Below are 12,305 nucleotides of genomic sequence, written 5' to 3'. Positions count from 1 at the left end.
ATGTTTAATGCCTCAACTGCACGTCTTTGGGGTTTTTTAACGTAAGAGTAGACATGGGCGTTTGTAATCTGAATGTGTTTGGCTTCCGCTTCCAGTTATTTTTAGCTGTACAAAACAGCTCATAATAAGAAAAAATAGTTTGCTAAATCAAGCATTGTAATATTATTTTATTATAAACACTGGTTTGTAGTGCAAATAGTTTTACTGTCTACTGCACTTTATTCTACTAGTTATTTACCTATGGTGGTTGATGAATCTTGCACATTCATTGAAAATACAAATATACACAAGCCTATCGATTCTATGCAAAATGGCACCACATGGTAGGCTGTTGAAATCACCTCACATTCAAACAGAAATCCGATAAAAGGTTTCCATTATGCCATGGAAGGCTTATAGGAATGTCTTATGGAGAATCAAAGAACTTGTTCATTGAAAAAAGAGAAATATCTAACTTGTATTGTAACAGGCGATGCCATGCAGATAAAACGTATATATAATATGTGACCCTGGACCACAAAAACCAGTCATAAGTCACACGGGTATATTTTAAACAATAGCCAACAATACATTGTATGGGTCAAAATTATCGATTTTTCTTTTATGCCAAAAATCATCAAGATATTAAGTAAAGATCATGTTCCATAAAGATATTTTGTAAATTTCCTTCTGTAAATATATCAAAAATGTATTATTAGTAGTAATATGCATGCTAGGGACTTAATTTGGACAACTTTAAAGACGATTTTCTCAATATTTAGATTTTTTTTTTGTACTCTCAGATTCCAGATTTTCAAATAGTTGTATCTCGGCCAAATATGATCCTAAATACTATCCTATCTTAACAAACCATAAATTAATGGAAAGCTTATTTATTCAGCTATAATATATAGATAAAAAATAACATATATATATGCTATATAGCCCACTCCTATTTACATGTCCCATTTATGTAGGATAATTGCATTGATTGTATATTTTGCAGCAGCTCTCTTTTGAAATTAATTATCTTAGGGTGTGTTCACACTTGTTATTCAGTTTGCTTGGTTTGTTTGGTCCGGATTAAAAAAAAAAACATTTAGTCTTGGTCCGCTTAGAGTTCACATTGGGATTTTAACACCAAACTTAAAGGTCCCGTTCTTCGTGTTTTTTTGAAGCTTTGATTGTGTTTACAGTGTGCAATATAACATGTGTTCATGTTTCGCGTGTAAAAAAACACAGTATTTTTCACACTATTTACTTATCTGTATACCGCTGTTTCCACTGTCCTAAAAACGGCTGGTGATTTCCTTGTTCTATAAAGTCCCTCCTTCAGAAACACGTAACGAGTTCTGATTGTGCAAGCGGTTCCTGTGCTGTGATTCGACCACAGCTTAGCGCACGTGAAAGCGGTTCCTGTGTTGTAATTTGACAGCAGCTTAGCGCACGTTGGAAAGGTCACGCCTCTTAACGGAGAGATGTATGCGTTCAATAATCTCTACAGCGTCCCTGGGAAAGCCAAACAAAGGTGATTTGACTCCTGGATGAAAATAACAGCGTCTCGATGACATGGCGATAAACACACTCAACGCAACAGTTCCTTTTCTCCACGCGACCGTCCGCTTCTCCACGTGGGACAGCAACAAGACCGCGCCCCCTTTTTCGCGTTTCTTTGTGGGCGGAGGTTAGTCTGTTTTACTGCTCTACTGACGTAATTAAAGAAGGAAGTACCAGGATGTAGTCCAAGCCAGCCGTTCGCTGTAGGCTTTGAAAGGGAACTTCTGTTTAATAAAATATCTCGCTTGGCATTGAACTTTGAGCTTTATAATTTTACAGGTATTATTTATGCTCGAACAGCAACATTACACACTAACTAAAGTTTGAACAACGGAATCGCGAAGAAGGGGACCTTTAAAGGCATATAGGGGTATGTTCACAACCTGCTTCACAACCTTGGTCGGCTTTTATTACGTATATTTCGCAACGGAACTTACCGAACATCAAAACAATGTTGTGTGCCGGGCTAAATGCACTTGTTGTATGTGCGTAGCCTACATATGGCGGTATTTTGACCAGCTGAGAACTTGTTAGGGGCTTATAAAATGTGTAAAGGAGTCAAAACAGCGGCAGGAATCCCTTTCCACCACACACAAATGAAGATTTGCTGTGAGGAGAAGTGGTTCTGATGCCTGTACCGAACTGTGATGGGCAACATCGCGACCATGATGAGAAAAAACAGGTAAGCTTGAGCATTCTGTCCTTTTTAGGGTTAGCATCTCGGTCCGTGTTGGGTTCATATTTTATTCTAACATATTTAGTTTGGAAGCGGACTGAGAACCATGTTTTCATCAGTCTCGGCCCGCTTGTTTGGTGCGCACCAGGGTTTGGATGTCAGCATTCACACTGACATCTTGCTAACAGAGAAATCACACCAGGGTTTGTTTTAATCGAACCAAACATACCAAGTGTGTGAACACCATTAATGCAGAGACTGTCAGAGGACACACATGCTGAAAATGAGAGTAATCCTGCAGGGCGCATAATGGCTGTGAAATGTCTCCCCCCCCTGACTACACAAGACAATAAATGTAGCATCAAAGGCTGGTTAGGCAGTGGCACCAATGCCCGTAACGGCAGGCAGCAGTGGAACTCACCAGGCACAGCAACAGAGGACACAGCCTCGGGCTGGCATAGAGTATCCACTTTCACATGCTGGAAGGCCTTGCAAGCTGCAGTCTGAAGGTGCCTGAGAGAGAAGCAGAGACAGTCAGAAAAGGAACAAAACAAACACAGTTCCAGAACTCTAATGTCTTCAGATGCAAAGTAGCAGCAATAATATACTGTAAAAGTGGATTGTGAATGTAACTTCCAAAAATCAGTATCTTTATGTTTGATATGTAAATTATAACGCTCAGTTATTATTTGAAAAACAAGTGCTTGTCTAAAAAGCTGAGGCAGAACTCACCCATAGGTGTCTAAAGGTGTGGTCACATTAGCGAAATTTCGGAAAGATTTCTCAGAAAGGTTCACTGTCAATGTATGAAAGTCACTTTCTGACCAAGCAGCTTTCTGTTGGTCGGTGTGGCAAATTTAAGGGAAAGGGAAATCTGTGCGGGGAAACTGTCGCCCTCACGTGAAACGCCCGATCACATGGATTCCTATCAAAATGACTGGATTTCGCCATGAAATTTAAAAATGCGATGGCAAAAGACGGCACCTTAAAATTGGTCAGTTTAAATGAGATCATAATTTCCTTTAAAATGACAATTCTGTCATTATCTATCCACCGTTTTCACTCACTTTTATCAAATCATGAAAGCTGCTCTTTTCCAAACAATGAAAATGCATAGTTGTTAAGTTGAACTGCAACCAAAAGACAATAATATAGGCCAATATGTTAGGATTTAAATCTGGGTCCCCATTAGGTTTTTGAGTCAGATCGTATCATTTTTCAGATATGCAAAAAGTGTGTGTGTGTGACTAAGATACAAATTAAATTAAGATACAAATAAAATAAACAGTGCTTAATGCCAGGTGCAGACTATACAATATTTGTATCTGTTATGATAGTCACCGTGTCAATCGCGAGGACATTGCACACATAGTTAAAAAAGACGGCGGGCAATGATTGGTCGGGAAGCAACCTGTAGTCTGCCATGTTTCTCTTCCACGACACTAAGCATTTAGGAGTCATGTCGTAACAGTCAAAAATTATGTGTAGTCTGAACCCGGCATAACAGTTTTCAGGTAGAAAATCATAGTCTTCACTATATAAAATGTATATAAATAATCTTTGTTAAAGCTACAAAAAGTTATTTTTTTTGTTTTGTCTTTAGTTGTTTGATGAACATTAAATGCAGTTTTTAATGCAGAGACTGTCAGAGGACACACATACTGAAAATGAGCACGAGTCTCAAATTCACTTCTGGTGATTTAATGGTTTAAAATGGCTTGAATGTTCAAATTGACAGGACTTAAAAACACGTGCAAACTTCACTCTATGATGGTTAACCTTTTCAATTAATCCGAGAATCACATGTGATCCTGACTGTGGGGCCTGGTCCCTAAGGATCACGGATCAACTACTATCCATTACACCTCTAGTCCCCATACATGTTAATGCATTTGACACTTATAAAATGAACTTCTAAATAAAAGCATATTTTTTTCATGTACTGTCTCATGATAAGAGTAGAGTTTAGATAGAAGATCCCAGTGAACACAACAAACACTGAGTCAGACATAGGAGAAAAGGTGTTTTACCTCTTCCACTCCTCCTCTCCGTCCCAGAACTCATACACCACAAAGGAAAGTCCGTCAGGCAGCCGCACAGCCGTCACACTGGAGAGAGATGAACAGAAGAACAACAGTGAAAAACACTTTCAATTTCACGTTTCACAAACACAGATTCGCAATATTATAGAAACAAACTGAGAAAACAAGGATAATGTCTTCAAAGAGAGGGCAATTACTCCAGTCATATAGAAAACATAAACGGAAGCATAATTATACATTGTACTTTATGACCCTCCACTTGATGGCAGTAACTCCTCAGATATTTCTGCTCTGCTACAGTTGCAGCCCTTTAGGCAATAAAACAGCAATGATTAGCATTAGCTCAATAAATCAACAGAAGTCTAAACATTAGCTAGTTCTGACAACCCCCACATACTCCTCAAACTTTCAGCAAAACTGCAGCAAGTAGCTTTTTTTTAACGCTTTCTGGACAGGGAAATGATTCAAGCTGTACTCAATCTTGGGTCGCCCACATGTAAGAGAACCTGTCAGGTCATGTCAACGAGTCAACGAAAATATAAAAACGAACTCTAATTCAAAATAGTAAGGTGTATCAATGATATAATGGTATATCAACGTTACTAAAATAACACTGCTGCGGAGAGATGCAAGTGGAAAGAGAGTCTTTTGCGAGGAAGAACAAGTTACATTTAGATGAAAGATTATGAAGACATAATTCTTTCCTGCTCCAATGAATCCCTCAAAGAATGCGCATTGAAAAAGCAAATAGGTTCAATTTTGATTTTATGTTGACTTTAATAACTGTACAGGATTATTGTTGCCAAACAGTGAACAAAAGTATCACAAGTCAGTCAGTGAGTTATAAGTTAATTTGAATAAAATGAGCAGTTGTAGAAATGAAAGAGCATTTCAATCACTGTTTCACAAACAGAACATGAGAGGAGGAAAGTTGAAAGAAATAAAGGGAGGCTACAGAGATGACAGTTCAGCAGCAGTCGGGTCTTTGTAGAAGCTTGCAGATGTTTTCACTGATCAATTATTCACTAGTCTGATGTGAATCATGACGGCAGTACAAAATGCTGCCACACAAAACCCTCTCTCAGAGAGCAGACTCGGGAGCTTCCCTGAGAAACACCATAAAGGACCTATTTTACTCACTGCTGCTACATTATTAATTCATACTGTGGGGCTGAAAAAATGCTCACAGTCGTGGCCTGATCAAAAATTTGAAAATGAAGCAACTCCTAAACTACTGTTCAAACAATTGGATTTGTTTTGCTTCGTTTTTCAAAGAAGTCTCGTATGCTCACCAAGGCTGCATTTATGTGATCAAAAATACAGTAAAAACAATACTATTGTCAACATTATGACAATTTAATGACTGTTTTCTATTTTGATTTATGTTCAAATTGTATTTGTGATGGCAAAGCCAATTTAGTGCTCTATTCACACAACAACAAAAAAAGGTGCTATATAGTACTAAAAGTGGTTCTTTGGCTTGTAATCATAGGGGAACCACTTTAAGTGCTTTATAGCACCAAATCTTGATGCTTCAGTGGCTCTTCAGCAGTTCTTCAGTGGTTCTTTGGGGTGGTTAAGGTGCTATATAGCACCACTGCCATACAAACAACCCTTCAAGCCCCTTTACAAGGCAAATAACCACATCTGGTGCTGTTTAGCACCATTTTTGATGAAGAAATAAAAATGCGATATGGCACCTCTTATGGGTTCTACATAGCACCATTTGACAAAGGTGCTGTAGAGCACCTTTAAAGATATGGTGCAATATAGCACCAAAATTGGTTCACCTATGATTACAAGCCAAGAACCACTTTTTTTTCCATTGTTTAGTTTAGGGTCCAATTCTCACTATTAACTAGTTGCTTATTAGCATGCAAATTACTAGGATATTGGAAGTTTATTAATAGTAATTATAAAGCAGAAAGCACGTATTAATGCCTTATTCTGCATCCCTTATTCCTACCCAATATCAAAATCATAGTTAATAGTGAGAATTGGACCCTAATCTAAAGTGTGACCAACATTTCTTAGCATTATCAGTTGTGCTATTTAATATTTTTGTGGAAATCGTGATTTTTTCCCCCTCCAATTCAAAGCATTTTTTTCAAATAGAAATAGTTTATAACGATGTAAAAGTCTTTACTGTCACTTTTAATCAATTGAATGCATCCTTGCTGAATAATTTAACAAATCATTTCTTAAAAAAAGAAAATCTTACTGACCCCAATCTTTTGAACAGCAGCTTATCCAGGTTTAACCAGGGAACAAAACTGAGAAACTGATTTTAAAAGTAGTTCAGGACTATTTCCTGATCTTTTAGGGCTTCGTAAATACTAGCTATTAATACTGCAGAAAAACAGCCATTGTTTAACCAGTTTCATTATTAATTCATGAACTAGAATAACAACACTTCCCTCAGCTCACCTGCCATCTTTATCTACAGGAGCCAAAACGACACAGTGTCTTATTTCAACACATCAGGGATAAATACACAGTGTCGAGACAGATGCATTTATAAAAGAGACAGGTTTACTCTTTAAGAAATGCATAGCGGTACAGTTATTGCTACCCTCCAACAGACATTTACAAACATGAAACTTAATATAAAGCATGTGCTTTTCCCTCAGCAGATAACACTTCAGCCTGACAGCACAAAAATCAAAGCACAGAAAAGTTGTGTACTATCATACTGTTAAAGGAACATTCCACTTTTTTGGAAAATAGGCTCATTTTCCAACTCCCCTAGAGTTAAACAGTTGAGTTTTACAGTTTTTGAATCCATTCAGCTGATCTCCGGGTCTGGCGGTAGCACTTTTAGCATAGCTTAGCATAGATTATTGAATCTGACTAGACCATTAGCATCTCTCTCAAAAAAATGACCAAAGAGTTTCGATATTTTTCCTATTTAAAACTTGACTTTTATGTAGTTACATTGCGTACTAAGGCCGAGGGAAAATGAAAAGTTGTGATTTTCTAGGCCGATAAGGCTAGGAACTATAATCTCATTCCTGCGTAATAATCAAGGAACTTTGCTGCCGTACCATGGGTGCAGCGGCGCAATGATATTACGCAGCGCCTAGGAAAATTATCGAAACTCTTTGGTCATTTTTTGAGCGAGATGCTAACGGTCTAATCAGATTCAATGATCTATGCTAAGCTATGCTAAAAGTGCTGCCGCCAGACCCGGAGATAGGCTGAATGGATTCGAAAACTTTAAAACTAAACTGTTTAACTCTAGGGGAGTTGGAAAATGAGCCTATTTTCAAAAATAATGGCGTGTTCCTTTAAGATACAATGAGAGATAAAGAGGGAATTAGACGAATACTCACTAGAAGGTCAAACTAAGTAAGAACTAAAACAAATGAAGTCAACTCACTGGAAACAGTCTCTCTGGGCAGACACATTCTTCAGGTATTGTTTCAGGGCCTCGCAGAACTCTCCCAGCTGCTTCTGGGAAACATTCATCTCCTGGCGGATCAGGTAGAGGGACTAAAGAGAAAGAAAGAGAGCGATAGGATGGGGGGGAGAAAGAGTTTAGTTTCCAGTAATCTGAATACATAATGAAAACTGTGAGGGGGATGATGGGAATGTCTTGTGATTAAAATGCATGCCAGTTTTTGTACTGATATGTACTGACGACGTTAATGTCCCCTTTTTAGGCCAAATTAATTAATTAATGATTGCAGCTATAATGGGTTGTCAGCTGCAATATATATAATCTATATCGAAGCTGAAGGGTTAAGAAAGATTTGCATATGGTTATTCCTTCAGGAGAAGGAGAACTAAATATGATACATATCAGACAGTAAAATCAATACAGCTACTCTTTTGGATCGTCGCCCAAGTAACTAATTAATTCCCAGTGTAAACTAAATGATGTAGAATTGTGGGAGTGTGGTTGGCTCCCAAATGAAGTACAGAAAAATAACAGGGCATGCTTTAAACATGCTTCACTGCAGCAAATAGTGAAGAAGAAAACTGATTAGCTGTATGAAAACATTTTTTAAAGGATAAATGTATAACTTCACGGAAATGAAACTGAACTGCTTTTGACTTGTCTGTTTCACATAATTGCCCTTTTCTCGTGTAACATGTCACTCATGCCTCCCACTCTTTTCTAAATTGGTGCTGTCATCTTGAACCAATTTTATTAAGTCTGAGAGATTTGATTAAATAACCTATATTACTAAGAAATTATAGGTTTAAATATTCGATTTGCTTGGCAGACTATTTCACCCCGAGAAGCCTGGAGCATTGACTAATATCTGCATTTATGCGCTGAATATCACAAAAGTTTAAGATGCCAATATGCAAGTCCTTTCACCCTAAAGTAATATCCTCTAAAATGTTTATGATACACTACCGTTCAAAAGTTCTGAGTCAGTACAATTTTTATGATAGAAATGAATACTTTTATTCAACAAGTATGCATTACATTGATTAAAAGTGAGAGTAGAGACATTTAAAATGTTATAAAAGATTGCTATTTGAAATAAATGCAGTTCTTCTGAAGTTTCTATTCATCAAAGAATCCTGGAAAAAAAAAAGTATCATGGTTTCAACAAACATTAAGCAGCACAATTGTTTTAAACATTGATAATCAGCATATGATAATGAATTCTGAAGGATCATGTGACACCGAAGACTGGAGTAATGATGCTGAAAATTCAGCTTTGCCATCACAGGAATAAATTACATTTTAAAATATAGTAAAATAGAAAACTATTATTATTTTAAATTGCAATGCTATTTAACATATTACTGTTTTTACTGTATTTTTGATTAAATAAATGCAGCCTTGGTGACTGTAAGGTGGAAAATAATCAAAGATATTTGAAATGGAACAAAATCCTCTGCTTTGCTGTTAACTGCCATCGTCGTGATCAAGATATTGAAATTGACTCAACCCCTTCCCCCTTAACGCCATCAGAAGGGCCAGGTTGAGTTAGAAAGACAAAAGAATGATTGGCCGGCTGGCCAACAGGTTTTCGCACCTTTGATACAATGGGGGAAGTTTTGTCTGATTGGTTATTTTCAAATGTCTCACGGGTTGGTCTGATTGGTCAGTTTTACAAGAGTCAGGTTTGAATTTGGTGACATCAGGGAAGAGGATAAAAGAGAATTTCATCTGTAGCTCGCTCTCTTTGGTTTCTCTGGCTTTCTCTGGAGAGAGCTGTTCTTTAGCTCTCTCCCTTTCTCTCTCTCTCTCTCTCTCTCTCTCTCTCTCTCTCTCTCTCTCTCTCTCTCACAGGTAACATTCTAGGCAGAGGCCTACAGAGCATAATTAAGGGTTTATGTTTTACATTTATTTGAAACGATTTTAAGTGTAACCATAGCCAGAATTTGTGTTTCCTTTTAGAAGAGATTTATGTCTATGATGTAATTGACATTTTACATTTACTTGATTGTTAATAAATTGTTACATTTTGATCCTTTCTGAATTAATCTGTAATTATTAACTATCTCCAATGTGGAACGTTATAATTGTAACAAAGGGTTAAAACGGAACGATCAAATGTATGATTAACTACCAAATATAGATGACCAAACAACCGGTTGGGATTCTCTTTTAAATGCGACCACTATGATAAATGGAGTCAGATAAAGAATATTATAATCAAATCCATTCTTCCAGCTGAGACACTGAACGCGTAAGGCCTTCACCGCGGTTCGCTGCCGATCCTTGGAGCGAATTCATGCGGTCTTACAGGTGACTAACCTCAAACTTTTGAACGGTTGTGTAAGTAAATCCTATATTGGACCTGGTGAACCGTAGAAAGAAAAACTATAAAACTTTTATATGCCATTATATTACAACCAAACAACTGCACCAAAACATATTTTAAAGCATAAAAAAGTGAGAAAAGGGCACGTTTTTTTAGGAGATATCGGGGTATACTATTTGTGTGTGGTGTATGCTATAACTAAAGTGTCACATCTTTAATAGAGCACGTGTAGTTCCCCGGCAGGTGGGGAAGATAAAACCCAAGCGAAACCATTAGGCCCTTCGATTTGACAGCCGTCCCGTTCCCCGAAGGCGAGGGCAATAAAAGAGCAGAAGCCTGGTAATAAACCCTGAACTTAATCAAGAGCACTATGCCACCCAACACTAGCCAGAATGCAATCAGAAACACTACATTACCCGACCTACACACAATGATAAGTATCACTCTGTTTTCCCATTCTCCTCCACTAGAGGCCTGATCTGATAGGCACATAAGAATAATTAGAGGAATGCATGAGGATTCGCCATCCAATTTTCTTTGCATTTCGACATGTGGCTGATCCGAAAGCACTGCATTGCGACCGATTGCACTAATGTCTTTCATTAGTCTTCGTGTTTGTTTGAACAATGAGGGGGCTTCATTCAGACTCAATGCTGTGGAATACACTGATAAAACAAAGCTTGGGAGACGATGCAAATGTGACCCATAGTGTAAGGCTTTGGGCTCTGTGGGATATTATCATTGTATTATTAGAATCCTTAAATCACTCGCTCTGACAGAAGCCTGTTTAAATTTTATTTAGCGATATTTCTTGGGTGTATTGCAATGTCTCTCATTTGGCTTTATGTGATATTAGCAATCTCTGATGTGGTGAATGTACTTTGCATGTATGTGTATGATGTGTGTCTCTTTAGCTCAGAAGGGAACCTAAACTAATGAACCCTAAAGACCCCCATGTGGAGTTGAACTGTTCCACTTCTACATTATGCATCAGACTGTGAAACACACACACACATTACGAGAGGAGAGGATATTTTATGTGCACAATTTCCTACCATGTGAGTGAGGAGAATGTCTCAGGTACAGTACGAATCCATAAAAAAAGTGAGAAACCTCAGAGGGTTTGAGAAATTTCACAGTTACCATGGAAACTGGGGAATACCGTCCCATTTCTTTCTGATTGGCATCTTTCTACCCCATTTATCTTTTCTTTGGTAACACTGACTAAATTGCATTTTAATTTCCCCCCTTTTGAACTTCAGCATCTCTTTAAATGAGCTGCTTTGTTGAAGTCTGAAAGGCATAAATGGGGGCAGCTCACTCTCCCTCTTTGCATCCATCCCATAATTCCCTCCAAATGAGCAAAGATGGATTTCAGATATGTAGTTGTATAACTCCTTCACCCTCAGAGAGCTCTCCCTTTCTCTTTCGGTCTGTCCTCGGTGGTTTTATCAGCAGACGGCTGATTTATATTCCTCTCGGCCAATCAAGACAAGCACTGCGGGTGGTGTAAGAGTCTATTTAAGTCAGTGAATACAGCCTGTAAAGTATTAAACTGCTGAGCTAACAGATGCATTGAGCCATTGAACTGATCAGTCATTAGTCCACTCTCTATAAACATGTCTTGAAGAGAAGATAAGAGCTCCTCTTTCTTGCCGCATCTCCACTCTGCTATAGATTTCCAAAAGCAATTGTTTTCTTTTATCTGGAGCAACACATTTTAGATGCCTGAACCTTATATTCCCCTATATATATAATATATATACACTGTATGTATGCGTGTATGTATGTAGCTCATTGTAATGACTTCCATAAATATTTACAGGAGGAATATCAAAAACCTAACAAGCAATAATGATATGCTAATATATGCATTCATACATATTCAAATATATGAGGGTGTGAAGAAAAGCACTACTGCTGTAATACCTAAGAAGATCTACCTGTTCATTTAAATATTCCACATGGCTGTTCATATCAAATTCCTGTTTCTTGTTACTAGGATTAGATTCATTTTGTTTAAATGTTTGTCATCCAAATGTCAAAACGCATGCAATTTACTAGAAGCGAATGGAGCAATAATCGGTTGTAAACAGAAATAGCTCGTAAATGGCACAGTCATTGTTTTAAAACGGCTCTTTTCTGCTCTGTGTAATAATCATGGCAGATAATATTACGGGAGGTCCTGATATTATTATAGGTGTGATGAACTAATTCTAGAAACATCTTACGGGTCCCAAAACAACACGCTAATGCTTTCAGGTGGAACCTGCTCAACCCCCATTTTGTCCTGAAATTGACAAGGATTAATGGATAAAAAGG

At 37.7% G+C, this 12,305-nt stretch overlaps 1 protein-coding gene across 2 annotated transcripts in view; it reads right to left on the bottom strand.

The window, feature by feature from the left end:
• The window catches only part of necab2 (N-terminal EF-hand calcium binding protein 2), a gene marked incomplete at its 5' end in the record, with an annotated part of 130,975 nt that overhangs the window by 1,715 nt on the left and 116,955 nt on the right, over nucleotides 1–12,305 (bottom strand). For both annotated transcript variants that reach the window (XM_079825063.1, XM_079825064.1), the window contains 3 exons: nucleotides 2,634–2,725; nucleotides 4,243–4,320; nucleotides 7,634–7,746. In XM_079825063.1, coding sequence (XP_079681189.1) covers nucleotides 2,634–2,725; nucleotides 4,243–4,320; nucleotides 7,634–7,746 — 283 coding nt within the window. The remainder of the gene's footprint in view (nucleotides 1–2,633; nucleotides 2,726–4,242; nucleotides 4,321–7,633; nucleotides 7,747–12,305) is intronic.

This window comes from Gobio gobio, assembly GCF_949357685.1.
Source record: "Gobio gobio genome assembly, chromosome: 9".
Classification (NCBI taxonomy): Eukaryota; Metazoa; Chordata; class Actinopteri; order Cypriniformes; family Gobionidae; genus Gobio; species Gobio gobio.
This window is presented reverse-complemented; position numbering and strand designations above follow the sequence as displayed.